Raw genomic sequence first — 18,568 nt, forward strand, 5'->3', positions numbered from 1 at the left:
ATTTTAAATAAAGAAATATTGGGGCCAAGTGAATGGTCTAGGACATTGGAGTTGCTGCAGAGTGTGAATAGGAAGCCACTAGGGGCCCCATTTAAGAGCACTATGCAACCCCCAACTGCATGGGGGTTCCATTCCTGGTCACCGCATGCATCAGCAGGACATGCGCAAGACCGCCTCGCCCCACACCCTTTAGGCACTGAAAATGGTGCGAGTGTCAGCGGTCACATGCATGCTGATCACGTCCAAGCGGGAAGATGCCTGTAATCAAGTCAATATAAAAATACATTTTAATCTGTCTCTCTGACGTGTGTGTGTTTCAAAGACTTTTGTTACCTCTGGAAATTTATCCCGGGTATCCCGAATCCGTTCACCCTTCTGCCCAATGATAGTTCTATGGAATTTCTGGTCAATGATCAGGTCCTTTGTGCGTTCATTTTCCTGGGGAGGAAAAATGGGGCGGGAGTCTCCATGATTAAAAGTCTCCATGTTTGAAACACATGTTGTATTTCATTCACACTTGCACAACAGGCAGATCTACCAACCAGTTAAGCTGCAAAGTTTGACAACCCACAAACGTCACCACAATGACGCACCACCCAGGTAGAGAGATAAAACAGAATCGCTTCCCTGGTGTGTGGGAAAGTTTGGCAGGAAGCCTCGCTAGTAGTTAACACTTCTCTCCTGGACACAGTCCAGTTCTCCATGGCTCACCATACGCGATGCAAGTTCCAGCAGCTCTCTCTTGGCCTCTTGAACTCCCTGAGGGTCTCCTTCAATTCTGATGAGGTTGCTCTTCTCGTTGTCTGGAGGGATTCGCACAGACACTTTGTACTGATCCTTAATCCTGTTGACTGCAAATCAAAAAGATTCGGCTAAGAACACTCGTCCACTGCATATGCTCTGCAATCAAGGCTTCAGAGTTTCAGAACAAGAGGCTTTCTCCTTTAAGGATTACTTGCGCTGTAGGAGACTGACCTATTCACAGAGGACAAACTAGTAGAGGGGGAGCAGGATTTCAATGCTTAGTCAACACGATGTTTTAAGAAAGACACACATATCTTGCCATTGAAAACTGTGTTCAATAGAATAATTAGGAATTGAGTGGGATGAGGCATGCAGAGGTTATTTTCCCAAGATTCCCCCCTCTCCACATTTTCTGTTATCTATTCTAACCAGAAACAAATTAAGAAAGTTTCTCAAGAAGGACCTCCCCATTTTTGCAGAGAGCACATTATTAGTTCTTCAGAACACCTCAGTCCTAGAGACCCAGAAGTACAGCTAGAGACCCAGAGAGATGAGATTGTAGGTTATCTCTAACAGGGACAACAGCAATGCACATTACACATACAGGGAGACACTGAACAAGCATTTAACTCACTGTTGGCTCCACTCTTTCCAATGAGATGTCTGTGGAATTTATGGTCAATATTGATTTCAGTATAATCCATCCGGTTAATCTGCAAAGAGCACACCACAGTTAGCCAGAATCAGGAGCAAACACATACTCCTCTAGCCGAGGAACAAAGAACAGAAACAGGACAGCAACATCAGCCATGACACAATAGATAACTAGCCACTATTAGATCCAGATGTTCAGTTGAGGAAAGTAGCTCAAGCCTGAGCAAAGAGCACACAGCTTGGGGACACTCAGCAGTTTCACCATCACTTGACCCAGATTATGTTTCTAACACAGCTCTTTGTTCCCTTTATGGCCATTCCATTGAAAAAAATCAACAGCCTCCTTTTGTCTCCAGAACTGCAGTCCTAAGCACACATACCAGATGTCAACTCCACTGAACTCGGTGCACTTGCTTTGCTATGGAATATGAATTGCATATTTAAGCTAAGTAGGAGGACACAATATGAGGCTTGATAATTTTGAGTGATGACTTGCATCTGCACCTTCCATTTTGATAAGATGGCCACACAAAAACTAGGGCTTCTTAACTCACCAGATCCTTGACCATGTTCTCGATTTGTTCTTGAGCCATGTTGACATCTTCAGTGGGTCCCTCCAGAGTGATTCTATCTTCTCCTTCAGTGAATTCTATGTGAACCTTCCAGTAAGGGAGAAAATTCAGCATCAGCATGAAACTACTGAAGAGGAATCCATATAATGGTAGGGGAATGAATGTGGCAATGTGGCTTTTGCCTGCAAGCGGAGATGCTGCAGGAAACCCCTTGAACTTGTGTTTTCTAAAAATGGGAAGGAGGGGTAGGATCTAGGGAACCAGTTCATGGTTGAAAACATGTGCTGAAGCCTTATTCTAGCCAACTGAAGCTTTGGGTGAAAGACAGTTGCCTAGTAGAACAAAGCTTTCTTTGAGGTGGCACTCCACTGGTGGAATACCCTCCCCAGCCTCGTTCAACAAGCATCTACTTGACTAAACCTTAGGCATGAGCTACCCTCTTTTTACAGATGGTATCACACACTAACAGCTGGTCAGAGCCATTATAGCCAGAAAGACCTAGTAGGTGCCAATCTTTTATTGTGGTATAATGAAGTGTGGGATATAGTCTTTTTAGAAAAGCTTACATACAAATTAGGAGTTGGAAGAGGACAAAGCAAAAGAAGTTTTGTGATATGGGATGTGTGGTTTTATTTCGTATGTCCATGATGATTCACACAGCTTAAATCTCCACATATTAAAATAATATGGTTGATTCAGTAAAATATACTTGACTAAACCGTGCTCCACTTTTCCCACTATGTATATCAATATTTGATTTCAATGTATCTTGCTCTACTCGTCTTTTTAGAAACTGTATGGAATGACCTTCATCAGTACACTTCAGTTTCTCTGTATTTTATAACCTTTTGGGTTTTTTATATTCTTATTATGTATAATTTTCAAAGAAGCTCTTTAGTGAATGTTCAGAACAAGGTGCTTCAACACTGCATTTTCCCATCAAATATTTAATTAATAGGTTATTTACAGAAACCAACTTAGGCATTAGTTGAAAATTATATGCAAACTTTGAGGAGCACTAAGTTTTTTCACTGGCTGTGTTTAGCTGCTGTTTGTCCCTATTTGTGGTGAAATTGTTTTTTCTTTAACTGTTAAGATAAAAGAAACACAAAAGCACAACCACCACAAATTCAAGTGTCTCTGAAAAGCTAATGCTGTCTAAAATGGGAGACGGTGACAAGTGGAATCTGCTTTCTCATTTTCTGTCTTGCTGCCAACTTAATTTCTCCCAATTTCACAAGAGTAGAAGTTACTTGGAATCTCTGGCTCATGTTTCAGAATGCCCCCAAAGCGTGGTAAAAAGCCACAAGGGCTTTCAAGGTTTCAATTTCTCTATTCCTTCTAGGAAGACCAAGGTGAGACTCTTTGCAGACTTTGTCCCTCAGACTACAAGTCTGCCTCACAGCTAATATGTGCACGCACACCTTTTGAGACATTGCACTCTAACAATTCCTCAATTCCAAGGCCAATAGGTGAGAATTCACTTTTGAGGTGCTCATACCTTTGGCATTTGCTGGGTGATTTTGGCCAGGTTTTGCCCTTTCTTGCCAATGATGAAACGGTGAAGCCAAGAGGGGGCGGAGACAGAGGAGACTGTGAAACTGTTGGCCTGAAAAAGGACAGTGTTGTTATGAAGAAATTTAAAATTCAATTAGCAATATGCATGAACTCAAACCACTCAGACGCTGGATCACTCTAGTTCCCATCACAATCCAGTATCCTTAGCTGAAGGATCTTGTCAGGTACCAGACAAGAAGTTGCAGTGTTCAGCAAAACACAACAGCTTAATAATATTATTGTATTATAACAGCAATCTATTAGCATTTTTATGCAGCATTTGTGGAAGATTATTATCGCATAACAATTGCCCAAGGCCCAACCGTGGCCCCCACCTGAATGCCATGAGGCCCACACTGCGCCTGAATTCAAAGCCCACTCCCACCCCCCACACTGCCCAGCAAATTAGCCCTAGGAATAGCTGACTAGCACTCCAGTAGGAGCTCTCCTCACCTGTTCCCAGCACTAAACAACTGAGTAGCAGGGGGTAAGCACATGACAGAACCTCCCCATCCCTGCACAGAGAAAGGGTGAAGGCTGTCACTTTGTTTATGTGTCTTGGGTAGGGATGTGGAATCTGTGTCCACTTAATGCCCGCTGACACCACCCGCTTCACTCACATGTGCCCCCCATCCACTGCCCCCCATTTTATGCAGCAAAAAATGTTGTCCCCGTTGTTGACTGTAACTGAACACACTATATGCATGCATTCTGAGCCATGCTGCATTCCAGCAATTTAGCAATCCTAACAAACGTACTGACTACCAGAAAGGCCTAGCTGCATGGCAACCTGGTTACCTTGGCATAGACTTCAGTCAGTGCCTGCCCAAGCTTTTCAGGTTCGCCACGCAGTATCACAGTCTCTGAGCTGCTGTCTGTGGGTGGTATCTCGACCGAGACTCCAGTTTTCTCCAAGATCTCCTGCAGGGAGTTCCCTTTGGGACCGATGACGTATTTATGCTGGGACTTCTTCACCTCCACAGCGATGGTGGTAGTCTTCTTCTTCTGTAGGGAGAAAGGAGTTGGGCATCAGTAATAAGGGCTAGGGAAAAAGAAAGGGGGTGCGTTGGGGAAGTCACCAGGAAATCTCTAGGATTAGAAATGGGGCAGACCAGAAAAGGAAACTTGTCTGTGTGTGCTCTAAAAGGAAGGGCTGGATTTTTCAAACAATCAAACCATGAAATATGCTAAGACCACAAGCCATCTTCTCTGTCTTTTTATATAGGAAAGACACAGAAAGACCACATCTGTGAGTTCAGTCCGCCATAAAGGTTTCCTGTGGTTTTGCTTCAGCTACGACTTTAAATACAGCTACATAATCTTGATTAGCTAATCAAGCCATCAGTGGATCTGTGTTTGTGCGTAAGTTCCAGTGAGCAAGTCTCATGATTCTGTAGGTAGTGTGCTCTCCTGGCGAGCATCTGTCGCAAGCTGCAAAGATGCTAGGAGAATGAAAACACTATATGTCTGTCCCAATTCACATTTGTGGAGGTGAAGGGAAAACTAGACAGGGAAGAGCACCCCACAAATCAGAGGGAAAAGACAGCTCAGGGCTGGTCTGTGCAATGTGGCACTTCGCAGAGACCACGATGAACCTTACCTTCTCCTCATAGATCTTCTTAACACAAGCAACTGCTTGGGCCAGCTGCTCCTTTTCTCCAGTGAAGACTATCTCCGTTCTGTTGACGCTGGGAGGTGGGATGTTTATGCGTGTCCCTGTCTCCTGCATGATCTCACCGACCAGCTTGTTGAAAGGGCCAGCAATGAAAGGATGATATACCTTCTCCACCTCCAACCTTTCAACTGCACGCTTATCCTGGGAAATAAAGCAATATGTGCACGTTCTATTGTTTTTCCTACAAAGCAAAGCCTAATATTGCAAGGAAAGAAGTGTTCCAAGCAGATGTTACCAAAGGATGTCAAGCCTACAGGAATTTCACTGAAATTGCTATACTCCTTAGTGGGAAGCTCTTGAGACTGATGTTCACATGCCTCCAGCTTTTCCTGAAACATTATTCCTCCCTTCCCCAAAAGTGGCACCTTGGATAACCTGACCGGGCTGCAGACATGTGGCTTGTTAAAAGCAGAGCCTGGATCAGCAAGGTTATTAGAAGTGCTGTGGAGTGTGGGATAAAGGAAGGACATTGAAGGAAGAATGAATTCAAAACAAGAGTCCAGAAGAACAAGGAAAAGAGTGGGGTGCGGGAAGACTATCATATGATACAGTTCACAGAGATTGCTGCATCAGTGTTTATTCTTAACAGTCCATGTAATCCCCAAATATATGGGGAATGGAATAGGGGACTTGGTTTGGTTTTGGACAGTCTATGGGCAGCATTGCATATGCAGTGGTTGAAAGTGCAGGTGCAAGGCATCTGGAAAGGCAACTGAAATAACCAAAAAGCCTGGGAGGTAAAGGATGATCTCCCTATTCCAGAGAACCCAACTCAAGAGTAACCTGTTTCCCAGAAACCCTCCAATTGTCTAACCAGCCTCATGCCTTAAGGCCACTCTACATATTGATGACTGTTGTGGGAAAAATGGGTGTGTTATATGTGTGTTTCCTGGAGTTGTCATCAAAAGGTGGTGCCACCTAGAGTTTAACCCAAAACTATTTGGACATAGGTCGCTTCTCAGCATGATTGGACCTGCACATTCCATATACATGGCAGGTAGTAGAGAACAGCATATAGAGTCTTGGGCTGCAACCTGAATCCAATCCACCCTTAAGGCTTTGGGGAGCCACCATTGCACCTGCTGCCTGGCTGCTCAATCTAGCCATGGGGTGGGAGGCAAGATGCTCCGGCAGTCTTGCTCAGGTCTCACAGCTGATCTGGCCTATCAGTGCTTGTATGCCCCTTTGCAGATAGCATCCCCACCAGTTCAAAGCCTCAGAATGAGGTGCTCCAAGGGCAGGGAGGGTGTGGGACCGAGCCACATTTGTTTGATCTTACAGGCATCACCAAACAGCATCTGTCCCAATCCAGACCTGATCACTGTGCTGATGAAAGAGGCATTTGGATTGCTCTGCCCAATCCTACATAGCTTCGTATACAAAACATCTTGGTGCTCTGTTTACCCAGAAGTCCAAATGACGTTAATGGAGCTTATTTTTCAGATGTGCATGTTTAGGGCCATAGATTTTAACCGCCTGGAAGAGCAGAACAGCAGTACCTGTAATGCCTTATTTACTCAATATAGTTGCTTATAAAACTACCCAATCTGGGAGTTGTTCTGGTTATTGTAAATGCTCTGCAGAGGCCAAGAGTAAGACAGCTTGTCTTAAAAGTACTCCCCTCAGAAAAGGCATAACAACAGCAATGTTCCTCAGAAGCAGTAAGGGTGGGAATGCTGCTTACCTGCTCAGCAGAGATCAGCAGGATCTCATGCCGCGCCTTCTCAATCCCTTCCTTGGTGCCGGTGATCTTGATCTGGTTGCTGGGGTCATCCGGGCGGGGGATCTGGATCTTAGTGGCAGTTTTGAGCTCAAGGTCCTGCAACTTCTCTCCACTTTTGCCAATGACAAAGCGATGATGCTCCTTGGGAATGGGCACCGTTGCTGAAGCCTACAACAGACATCAAGATGCGGGATGAAGCTGCAGGCCAGGTCCATGACACGGATGTCTCTCTATCACCTTAAGGCAGGGATGAGAAAACCTGTAGCCCTCGGCCTAATTTCATGCAGAAGTGAGGGGAGAGGAGGAGAAGGAAGTTGAAATGGATGGTACAAAGGAAGGAGGAGGAATAAACCCTCAGCAACTGATCGATAGAGACTTCTGTCAAGAGCTATCTGCTTCTCTCCCGGCAGACTGCTGTGTGAGGGAGTGCGTCTGCCCACCACTAGCACCCGACAACTTATCCCCAAGAGAAAATGGCTGTTCACTCTCTCTCTCCCTCTCCAGTCCAGCCCTAAAGGTTGGGTTGACCAATCCAACAGAGTTGTTTTGCCCTGAATGCCATAATGGAGGACAGAATTTCAGCAGTGCAATTTCTCCCACCATATGCGGGAGGCGGCGGTGGCGGGGGAATGTGCATGTCCAAGTTCACCACTGTATACACCTATCAGAGATAGGAGGTGTTTATCCAGCAGAATCAAGTAATAAAGAAATTTGCATGAACTGTACTACTTGAGGTTTCAGGTAGAAAAGCTCTCTGTCTACTGGCATCAGGCAGGCACGTTTGCTGAGCTCTTTTCAGTGCCTGCTTAAATCATTTTTTGTTTAGGCAAGCCTATCCAGACACATAGATGCTGAAAAATTACTCTCCTTTACTTATTAATTATTGATCATTCCAATATTTCTGGTAAACCACTTAGAGGTACCTACATTTGTGTTTTTTTAAAAAAATATATGTTTGACTGCTTCCCCAAATTAAGAAAAATAAAAGTCCCTGCCAAGTTCTCCCAGGCACACATTCTGTCCACTCAGCTTTATTAAGACTCAACCTAGCCTTCTCCCTCCCTAACATAGCATTTCATTCAGTAAAGTTATGTGGGTAGGCGAGTGACAGTGGAAGGAAGCATTCAGCCGTGCAGACTCCCATCTTCATTTAAATTTCTCAGTCTTCATTGGAACAAAAGACTCCCAGCTGCAGTGTGAATTGGAAACACTTCAGAACAAGCTCAACCACTCAGACTAGCCTGACTGTATGATCTCTAGACTCTAATGTTATAACACAGATTAAGCATAATTATGTTGAACATAACCCTCAAGCTATTTCCTATGTCCTTTCTGAACCTATTAAATTTTAGATAGGGACGGGATATTAATATTTTCCTTGGTGGAGGGCATAATGCCCAAGTAAAGAGTTTTCCATTGCCAAAGGGGCTTATGGGATAAATCAGGATGCTCTAAAGCCCTGACCAAGTCCCACTCGAAAACTTAATCATGCTGTCAAAAACACAGAGAGTTAGTTCAAGGTTCTCATTTATCCAAACACAGAAGTTCTCAACTGCAAGCTAAATTCTGGTGGTTGGCAGACAGGCTACAGAAGAGTTGCGAATACATGTACTTGCCCATGCACCCACTTTCTTTTTCCTGGCGATGGAGACAGAGGCCCATTATTTTCATAGCAGGATTTCAGACCAGGAAGGCAAAAAATAGGTCACTTAATGTCACTGTGATATCAAGTGAATGGCCATGCCAACCTGTCAAAATTTGGCCCACGGTGTGTATGGAGATAAGGGTCTGGCCCCAGCTAGCCAGTTCTAGCTCCCTACCCGTTTTAGCCAGTTACCAATTCACAAGACAATTCACTGTCTTATCCTATAACCGCTATGTTTACTCAGCTACCTTTGAGGGACTTCACACACCTACCAAAACCTTTTGACAGATGTCTTCATGATCACCCCATCTACATATTTACTGACACCCCACTTTTTTCTAAACACAATCCATTCTAAACTGGCTCATGGAATTCTTTGGGCCATCTAGTCCAAGCCAAGTCTAGTACTTAATTAGCCAAGAGCTTAGGGTCAATGGGCATTAGCCACCTTAAGGAATGAAACACCAACCACAAAATGAGGTAGGGGACTCAGTCCACTTTCTCTCTCTTGCCAAGGGAGTAAGAGGGTTGGATGCTGTTCTGCCCATCACTCATGCCTTGCCTCTCTTAAGATAGCTGTAGCACCTCTCCTCTAATGTTGCCAAGTGCTTTGCCACAGAAAGTAGTGGGGAAGAGATCCCAATTTCAATGTATTTCCCCACCCCCTCCTCAGGGAGCACTGAGCTTTTGGAAGAAAAAACTTTGGGGAGTACATAGTGCTACTGTTCACCATAAAAACTGATCCCATCGTACCTCGTTAACACCCATGAATGCACCATTTATAACCATCACCAGGTTTTGGCTTCTGGAGAGATTACTTGCCTAACATTGGCTGCTAGAAAAGTATGTGGGGAGGCCATAGTCAATTAAACTGCAATTAGCTTTTGAAGCTCAGTTGAAAACACATGGCATCACTCCAGTGATCTTCCATGCACTTCAGATGCACTGCAAAGGTGAGCTGGCCTACTAAAATCTATGTTTGGTTTTATGAGCACCCACACCTTGAGGAAGGTCACACAGTCGGAAGAGGAGAGAACCAAGTTGCTCACCTGTGTCTGAAGCTGAGCTACGATCTTCTTTCGAGCCTTCATCACTGCTTCTAGCTTGCCAGAGACCATGATCGAGAGTCCCTGATCCTTTGCGAGAGACAGCTCCAGGTGAGCTCCCGTCTTCTGCATGATGTCCAAGCAGATTTTGGCCTGCTCCCCTTCCCCAAACTGGTTCATGTCCTTGTATTTCCTCTCTTCCAGCGGCACATGGAACACCTGCTCAGGTAAAAGGAAGTCTTGTTCAACTTAGAACAATGGTAAATTTACTCCCCTTTTGCAGATGAGCAGAGACACTTCTGCTGTAACAAGACACTTAAGCACTCAACTGATAAATACATACTGGGCACAACTCTCTATGATGTGAACCCTTAGATTTCAACACAAAAAGATACTTAACTTTTAGAGTGGAGACTACTTTAGGAGATCAGCTACCCTGACCACCCCTTTAGTTTCGAACAGCATTAATGGCGATCAATGGGGTGACAGATGTCGCAGCCAGATCGCCCTCACATCCGAACAGCATTAATGTAGCATTCAGGGCTCTGATGTCACTAACTGAGTAAGGTCAGTATCTGGGAATGCCTCAGACTACACCGACAGAATTCTCCAAAAACTGACTGGTCAAGCAAATGCCGTCCTGCTCCAAAATAGTCTTTAAGTTAGCTCTGGTCACTTAGTTATCTTTATTGCAACACTTTCTCCCCTGCAACAACATGCTGGAGGGATACTGAAAAGCATTTGTCTTCAAAGCTTACAGTAGAAAACCAAGTGTTGGGTAAAAGAGGAGGGAAATCCTCTTTTGTACTGACCTGAGTGATGACAGAAGCCTTGATTGGTCGGATTTTGCTCCAGGCACCAGAAGGTTCCTGGGCTGGTTCCAAACATGCTGCTTTCTCGGGGAGAGGAGGGAAGGCATCCTTGTAAGTTGGAGGGTCATTTTCTTCTTCAGCATTTAAAGCTGCAACTAGAGTTGAGCAAGCAAAGAAACAATGAAGGATTTCATACACAAATAGTGCTCACCCTGCTGATTTCCAAACATGCTCGAGTTCAGCGGCAGAAAACAAAGGCCACAACTTTTAAAAGAAATGACTGAAATTAAGAGAACAAAATTAGTGAACAAAATTAAGCAGCTTTCTCTTTGGTAAACCACCAGTGGTTGTTTCTGTCTATCAAGCAATTAGGAAACCTTTATCTTTTGTGGAAATCAGAGTTAATCTTGACATTTAACACACATGCCCTGGACCCTCACCACCCTTTTTCTTACTGCAGCCAATGGAATTATGGGATGCAGGTTTGGCATGAAGAACAAGTGGATGATCGGTTCAGTCACCTCTGGTGTCAGGATGACCCCGCCTGAGAGTTAATTCCAAACCATTTATTGACACTGGCTGTTGTGTAGCTGACCTCTTAGCAACTTGCTGAATTGGCAAATTATTTTCTTATTGAGAAAGGGAGGACCATCAGCTAACTGATCTTCCTCTGCTTCTTTTGTTAATGTTTTACTTGGGAGGTAGGACATATTTTGCTTGCAGGCTGACCCATTGATGCTGCTTGACTTCAAGGAGCCCTTGACCATCTACAAAATTCATTTCGGCAATTTTCACATGGCTTCATGCATTGACTTGGGAGTCCCTTGACAAACTAAACTGACCTGGTACCTGATCATGCTTATTAAACCCCATTCTTTATTCAATTTACACCTGCCTATTACTTACACTACCTTGTGACAAAATAGTTAGATACTATTTTCTTGATAAGAGCAGCTAACAGGATTGTATGGAAGAATGATTAAACACGGTAAATTTAAGCAGTGTTGGCTGCTGCCCATATATTGGAACTTGCTCAACACAGTACTATGAAGGACAGAGAACAACAAATATTTAATCGTTTTGGTGGTTGTGATAAGGCTTCCAATACAGAAAAATAGGATTAAGAAAGTCCAAAAGATCGTTTAGCTCACCCCCTTCTCCTGATTAACCTAGCATTAACCCATGTGATGAAGTGTATATAAATACTCCACATGGAGAGAGGGTGCACATTAAGGAACAGCTTGACAGAATGAAAAGAACTAGGAGAAAGAACCTGCAGGTCAGACAACTCATACAGTGGTACTTCGGGTTAAGTACTTAATTCGATCCGGAGGTCCGTTCTTAACCTGAAACTGTTCTTAACCTGAAGCACCACTTTAGCTAATGGGGCCTCCTGCTGCCACTGTGCCGCCGCTGCACGATTTCTGTTCTCATCCTGAAGCAAAGTTCTTAACCCGAGGTACTATTTCTGGGTTAGCGGAGTCTGTAACTTGAAGCGTCTGTAACCTGAAGCGTATGTAACCCAAGGTACCACTGTATTCTGAACCTCTCTTACCCTTGAATTTTGTTGTTAGCCCTTTGCCACACGAGTATCAAACTTGCTGTCTCATTCAAGCAACAAAGACCCCAGGAAGGCCGGCTTGCACTCCCTCCCACAAAAGGGGTGGGGAAACCTTCTTCAGCCTGAGAACTGCATTCTACTTGGCCAACTCCATGGTAGCTTGGCCAACCCTCCATCACCAAAAGGAGTATGGTCAAGGAATAAGTGGGCGAGGCCACACACACAATATCTACACAAACACACACGCCTTGTAAAAGGTTTAAATGCTTTCACACCCCAGCTGAACCCTCAGGATGGCTCTCCCACTATAATTAGACTAGAAAAGGCCTTCTTAGAAGGCTCCCCCCTAGCCTAAATATGGTGCAAGGGGCATTTCTGGAGGTATGTTAACTCTTCCCTTCCCAGCTGTAACCCCCACCCCCTCCTGTGCCACAATTAGGCTTGAAAAAAGCTTTCTCAAGGAGGGGAAGTAGGAAAAGCAGCAGATGATGAGGGCTGGGTAGGGAGGCCTCAAGGGCCACATCCAGCCCTCAGGCTAGTGGCTCCCCAACAAACAGTGTTAGAAACTGAGATATGAAAGCTAGGAGCTAAATGGCACCTTAAAGCTAGGTTCTGGGCGCAACATCAGAATGTCTAGGCACTCTTTTCTTATAAAATACAAAGCTGAAAACGAATGAACTGTAGCTGAAATATAATGTTCATTTTTCACATGATCTAGTCCTTCCCCTGCCCACCCCCCTAATATTCCTAAGAGGGTCTCTTATCCAGTCTTCAGAGAGTAGCTGGAAGTGGGGAAGCAGAAAAAGGTCCTCCTTTCCTTCCACTCTGCAGTTTTATTCTGAAATCTATGGCACAGTACTGCGCCCAGAGCTCAGAAAATGCGTGCACTAAAGAAATCCCCAGTCGCAAAATGTGCCTAGAACAATGGGAGTTTTGAACACTGCCAGCACAGTAATATTTGAGTATGTAGTAGAAGCTGAATATGCCACTTTCGTGCAGAAGTTATCAAAAAGGGATTTTCCAGTAGCCTTGCCTTGCAGTCTTACCTTTCACTTGCTGCTGAGCAAGGCCGCTGCGATGTTCAGCAAAGCTCTCCTGGGTCAAAACTGCCACGGAGCTCATGGTCGATTTCCCACCCACGCACAATCCGGGTATGCCACTGGTAGCGCAAAAGGGGAAACACCGTAATCATTACTAGCAGGATGCATTTAAATAGGGAGGGGAAGTAGAAGTGGCGTGACTGGCCACTTGCCTGGCACAAGCTGAAACTGTCCCTAGCTGAGTCCCTCTTCCTAGCCACAACTATTTCTCCTAGGGCTGTAAGCAGTGCCTTTCTTCCCAGCCAGCCTGGAAAAACACTGATCCATTGCTTTCGCTGCTGCATGGTATTACTTCCAGTTATTCCTTTGAGGCTGGGAAAGGTGGCTGCAAAAGCACTTATTCCCCTTCTAGAAGCAACAGCAACATGCCCACCGCCTCCTCAAGCAGCCTTAAACGACAGTAAGCTGCACTAATATGAGGAGCTGTTGATTGAATTTTTAGCATTACAAAATATAAAATGAAAAGATGTTATCTTGGGAAATTGTTGACTAAATCAGTCTTGCCTTTGCTGCATCTGCCACAAATAGTGGGCTATTATAGATGTAACTCTAGTCCTCTTCACATGCAACCTCAGCATGTATTTTTACACTTTGTAGGGCAGAGAAGCGAACATTGGCCTTATATGCTCCCCCCCAATACACAGAACCTTCAATATGACCAGAACCTAAATCAGGGATTTAGGTGCATCAACATTACTTCACACGCAGGGTTTAGTTCCTTTACCAGTCTGACAGCAACAGCCAATTCTAGATACGTTAGAATAAATAGAGCAGCCTGATTTCTTTGAAAGAGCAATCTAGCCAATAATCACTTTGTGATTGTCAGAAAGTAAAGAATACCTGGAGGTTGGGACATATAACCCCAACCATCTTGGTTAATTGGGCACGTACAAAACTCTCTAGCACTATTCTGGATGCAGTTGTACAAAGTTAGCCTTCAACTGTCCCAGAGAACGAGTTAATTGTGTGCCATGTTAAAGGTACTTACTTTTTAGCCCTGCTGCCTCTTAATTATAAGAATTAGGAAACAATTTGTGAGAAAGGGAACATAATCTCTTTTCACTTTATCTACACAATTGTAAACCTCTTTTCTGTCCCCCTTAATTATCTTGTTTCGGAGCTAATCTAGGTATTTTAAGCATTTACACAGAATTTCTCCCCTTAATCGTTTTATCACTTTTTCTACTTTTAACTTGGGTATTATTGTTAGGAGGAGATGGGAATATTCAAGGTAAGGGTTTAGCAAGAAACACTATTTTTTCCCTTCCCTTCTTACTGGAACACTAAAAACAATAATTCTTAAAAGCAGCAGCAGCTGAAGTTCATTCCGCATTGGGCAGGGACCATATTCAACTGTGTGGGCTAAAGTTTCCTTTTAAAATACCAGCTTTAAGTGCAAGCATGCATGCGAGTGCACACACCTTGAAGAACCATTCTTTGTTGCAGGTAATTGCAGGAGTATTTCAGGTAAGTCATGTGAAATCTATGAATAATTAATGGACACTACTAAAAACAAGGGTGGTAATGAACTCAATAGCTTTGCTAGTGCAACAGGATTTCCCACTCTCTTGTCCCCCTGCAACACCCCCAAACTGCTCACAAGGGTAGGGGGAGACCGCCAGAACAGATTGCATGGGTAAAAGCCAAAAGATTTATACTATCCGAAGAGAAACCAGATTGCATAGGGTGGGGGGAGGAGAGGTGGAGAATGTTCCATTGAGCAAAGAGAATTCCTTTCACGGGTTGAATTTTTTTAGTGCTACGCTGAATACAACTCCGAGCGTTCAATAGGAGTGTGGGCCAGAAGTCTGACATACAAACTTAACCACATAGATCTGTAAACTTACCAGCTAAATGGTCAGTAGCCAGAAAGTCCGTCCTGTGAGCTGCCTGTTTGTCAGCCTGCCAGCTTCTGCTTTGGGGAAAGAAAGAAACAACAGTTACTCTGCTCTAAGAGTGCTAAAATTCCTTGAAATCACAATACGGTTTCACGAGTTTGGAAATCACTCAGGTAAACCTGAATCAGGATCCGAAGTGTAAATTATTATTTTTCAATAATGAATTTTCAACCTGCCTTGCAACAAGTGTACTTCCCCACAAAAAGCAAAACACGGAACAGACAAGTAAACAATTTAAAATCAACACACAAAAGGAGGAGGAAACGTCACTGTTCATATCCACATTTCAGCACATTCTTAACCCACTCATCCACATATAATCTGAATGCTGAACATAATGAATCTATACAATCAAAGATTATACCAGCAACACTTAGTATTTTATTTCTAGAAAAATCAAAAATTGAACTAGCATTTTGGGCGCAACAGTACAGCATAGTGTTCTGCGTCATCCAAATAATCTCATCAATTTCAACTGCCAACTGTAATTTAAGATTTCCTATGGACTTTGGGCTTAACTGCCTGTCCATTCTCCAGCACAAAACTACCCAACGTAATTTTAGGCTAAGAAATAGTAAATGAATAGCAGATGTAAGATATGAATTTGAAGTTTCATGGCTGTAAAAGCATCTCCAACTGGGTGACACACAGAGAAACTAACAGATTAAAAACCTGCCAAGAAAATGGACATCAGTCAGAAGATAGGAATGTAGTTTAGTGGAGCCTGGGTAAAACATGCACTTTCTTACAATCGGAGGCTGAGAAAAGAACAGAGTTTTATTAAATCGGCTCCTGGCAATTCTAAGCTCTGATATGTGCATGTGCACGCACACACCAGCAATGCCCAACTTGTGCACATGTGTATGTGACTGGCATTTTGAAAACTCTACAAGAGGCAAGAGCTCCAAACTTGACCAGAGATCTTTGTTTTAAAACAAAGAAGTTACCAACATATTTCCAACATCCCAACAGGAGTTCAGTGGGAGTTAGATGTCTAACTACAAATACCTGTGCTACTGGGTAAAACTGATCAAACCAGCTTAGAAAAACAGCAGCAGCAGCAGCAGCAGCAGCGGAGACAGTCAGCATTTATGGGTAGGGCCATAATCTACTTTGAACATTCTTGGAACAAGTGCAATCCCAGCAAAGTCAGCTTGAACGAGGCTGGAGCATCTTCGTATTTCCTCGCTTTTAAAACTAAATTTGAAATCCACCTAAGAAGCATGTAATCGCTGCTCCAGAAGAAAAATGGACAAGGATAGGAGCCTAAAACTGCAATTGTTGAGAAATGACCCAGAAGGAAGAGAGCTGAAAATTTAATAAAAATAAATACAAACTAGCAAGGCCAACATGCTTGCTACTCAGAAAGCTTACAGCATTAACACAGGGCACTAACATCAGGAATTTGGAGGCTCTATGACACAGATCTAGGCCTGGTATTGGTAAATAAAAGTGGATAGATTTTAAATGGTAATCAAGAATATATATACCGAATCATGACAACTGACTTACTGTGAACAAAACTGGGGTACAACACAGTGTTTCTTGCACCAGGGTCAAGCTGGGATAGACTAGGGGAGCATGTGCTCTGCATGAGCCAACACTGAATATTCATGTCACTATTCAAGGCCTGTCACTGCTTTAGACAAGGTGGCTTAACAGAAAACCAGTGTGGCATCTGCACTATTGTGGGACAGAAAGTACATCTGCCGGCACATGTGGCCACAGCTCAGACTGCAAAAACAATCTGTCCTACAACCCTTAACGGAAGAAGATCGTCAAGGAGTTCATGTTAACTATGCTTCCCATCTATTTTATCAAACTCTTTAGAGCTTCGTGGAACCATAGAATTGTAATGTACACCAAGGGTCATCAAGTCCAACCCCTTGAAATGCAGGAATCGCAGCTAAAGAATCCCTGGCAGATGGCCGGCCAGCCAACCTCTGTTTTAGGTTAGGCTGACAGAAGATGGCAACCACCCCAAGGTTGCACCCGGTGAGCATCTCAGCCAGGCAGGGATTTGAATCCTGGTCTCCTATACTGGCTCTCAAGAAAAAGGTACTAGGAGGACTCCAGGGTTAATCATGACTGACAGGCTCAGCAAGCTGCAAAACAGGAACAGTGGTCTCCTTACTTTTACTGTCACCAGCATACAGAGGTCTGACTAATTATGTATGTTCTCCCCTTGATCTGGCCCTATTCTCAAGGCAGCCGTTCTCCTGGCTCTGCCACCTTTTCTGGCCCCCAACACCCTTTGCTCAGAACTTCCTGCTAGCTGGGTATGGGTTTAGTGGCTTAACTTTGTTCCAGGAAGGCTGAGCTCAAGTTGAGACCGTTTGGGTGCTGTAACTTGATTTAGTGCCTGCCTGACAGGAATGTAACCTCGTGGCACAGCTGCTGGTTTCATCATGGCCCCAGAAGCTGCGCAGATTTGAATGGCAGAGGCTAGAGAAAATGTTACTTATGAAAACAATGAAATGGAATAAAAACCATGTTCAAAGCATGCTCAAGGAGGCTTACAACATTGGGGGGGGGGGGGAGAAAATCGCTGGTTTTCAACCAGTGTGCCTTGGCACCCTGAGGTGACTTGAGGAACGGTCTGAAACGTTGCTGTATGCTATGGAGATTAGACCAAGGCACTGCTTTAGCAGAATATAATAAAATAATATTGGGCAAGGTGAAGAATGGCAAAGGAAGGTGACAGACGGATGGGAGGGGAAATAGCTGCAAATCACTTGGCAATGCCAGAATTTTGTAACAGCTGGCTGGGGGTAATTCTGATGTCAGTTCTTGCTTCCCATGTATAATAAATTAATAATAATAATAATAATAATAATAATAATAATAATAATAATAATAATTTATTTATACCCCGCCCATCTGGCTGGGTTTCCCCAGCCACTCTGGGCAGCTTCCAACAAGGTATTAAAATACAGTAGTCTGCTAAAACATTAAAAGCTTCGCTAAAGAGGGCTGCCATCAGATGTCTTCTAAAAGTCTGGTAGTTGTTCTTCTCTTTGACATCTGCTGGGAGGGCGTTCCACAGGGAGGGTGCCACTACCGAGAAGGCCCTCTGCCTGGTTCCCTGTAACTTGGCTTCTCGCAGTGAGGGAAGTGCCAGAAGGCCCTCGGTGCTAGACCTCAGTGTCCGGGCAGAACGATGGGGGTGGAGACGCTCCTTCAGGTATATGTGCAAGATGCATGGGGGAACTGAGACAAAGAATAAAAGACTCATGTATGTTAGACTAATGCCTGACCATTCCAGTCATCTTTACCCATTTTCTTGTTGCTTCCATGTCTACGTAAGACAGAAGTGCAGAAAGTTGTTTTAAAGCAAAGACAAGAAAACTATGACAGGACACTGCTAAGTCTGTCTCAAGCATCTTATGAGGGAAAGCAATGAAAGTAAGAAATTAAGAAACCATCTGGCTTCGGAGGGCAAGTCATCACCTATTTCATGTGTGATCTTTCAGAAAGAGAGTATGGCGCTCTTGGAATAAGAGGGCAGCTTGGCTACATGGGTTGTAACTGTCGAAGAATAATATCATCAATGGCTACTAGCCATGATAGCTAAGCTCTGC

General features: G+C 44.0%; 1 protein-coding gene across 4 annotated transcripts in view; it reads right to left on the reverse strand.

The window, feature by feature from the left end:
• The window catches only part of HDLBP (high density lipoprotein binding protein), a 54,435-nt gene that overhangs the window by 15,668 nt on the left and 20,199 nt on the right, over positions 1-18,568 (reverse strand). For 2 of the 4 annotated variants that reach the window (XM_077929962.1, XM_077929963.1), the window contains exons 2-13: positions 14,937-15,001; positions 13,036-13,148; positions 10,429-10,583; positions 9,620-9,835; positions 6,887-7,093; positions 5,128-5,343; positions 4,326-4,532; positions 3,472-3,579; positions 1,953-2,057; positions 1,379-1,457; positions 712-851; positions 334-438 (exon numbers count right to left, since the gene is read on the reverse strand). In XM_077929962.1, the coding sequence (XP_077786088.1) occupies positions 334-438; positions 712-851; positions 1,379-1,457; positions 1,953-2,057; positions 3,472-3,579; positions 4,326-4,532; positions 5,128-5,343; positions 6,887-7,093; positions 9,620-9,835; positions 10,429-10,583; positions 13,036-13,111 (1,614 nt within the window). In that variant the 5' untranslated portion in view covers positions 13,112-13,148; positions 14,937-15,001. Of the gene's footprint in view, positions 1-333; positions 439-711; positions 852-1,378; positions 1,458-1,952; positions 2,058-3,471; positions 3,580-4,325; positions 4,533-5,127; positions 5,344-6,886; positions 7,094-9,619; positions 9,836-10,428; positions 10,584-13,035; positions 13,149-14,936; positions 15,005-18,568 lie in introns of all 4 variants that reach the window. The other 2 variants (XM_077929964.1, XM_077929965.1) reach the window with 1 other exon arrangement.

Source organism: Podarcis muralis, chromosome 6 (assembly GCF_964188315.1).
Source record: "Podarcis muralis chromosome 6, rPodMur119.hap1.1, whole genome shotgun sequence".
Lineage (NCBI taxonomy): Eukaryota > Metazoa > Chordata > Lepidosauria > Squamata > Lacertidae > Podarcis > Podarcis muralis.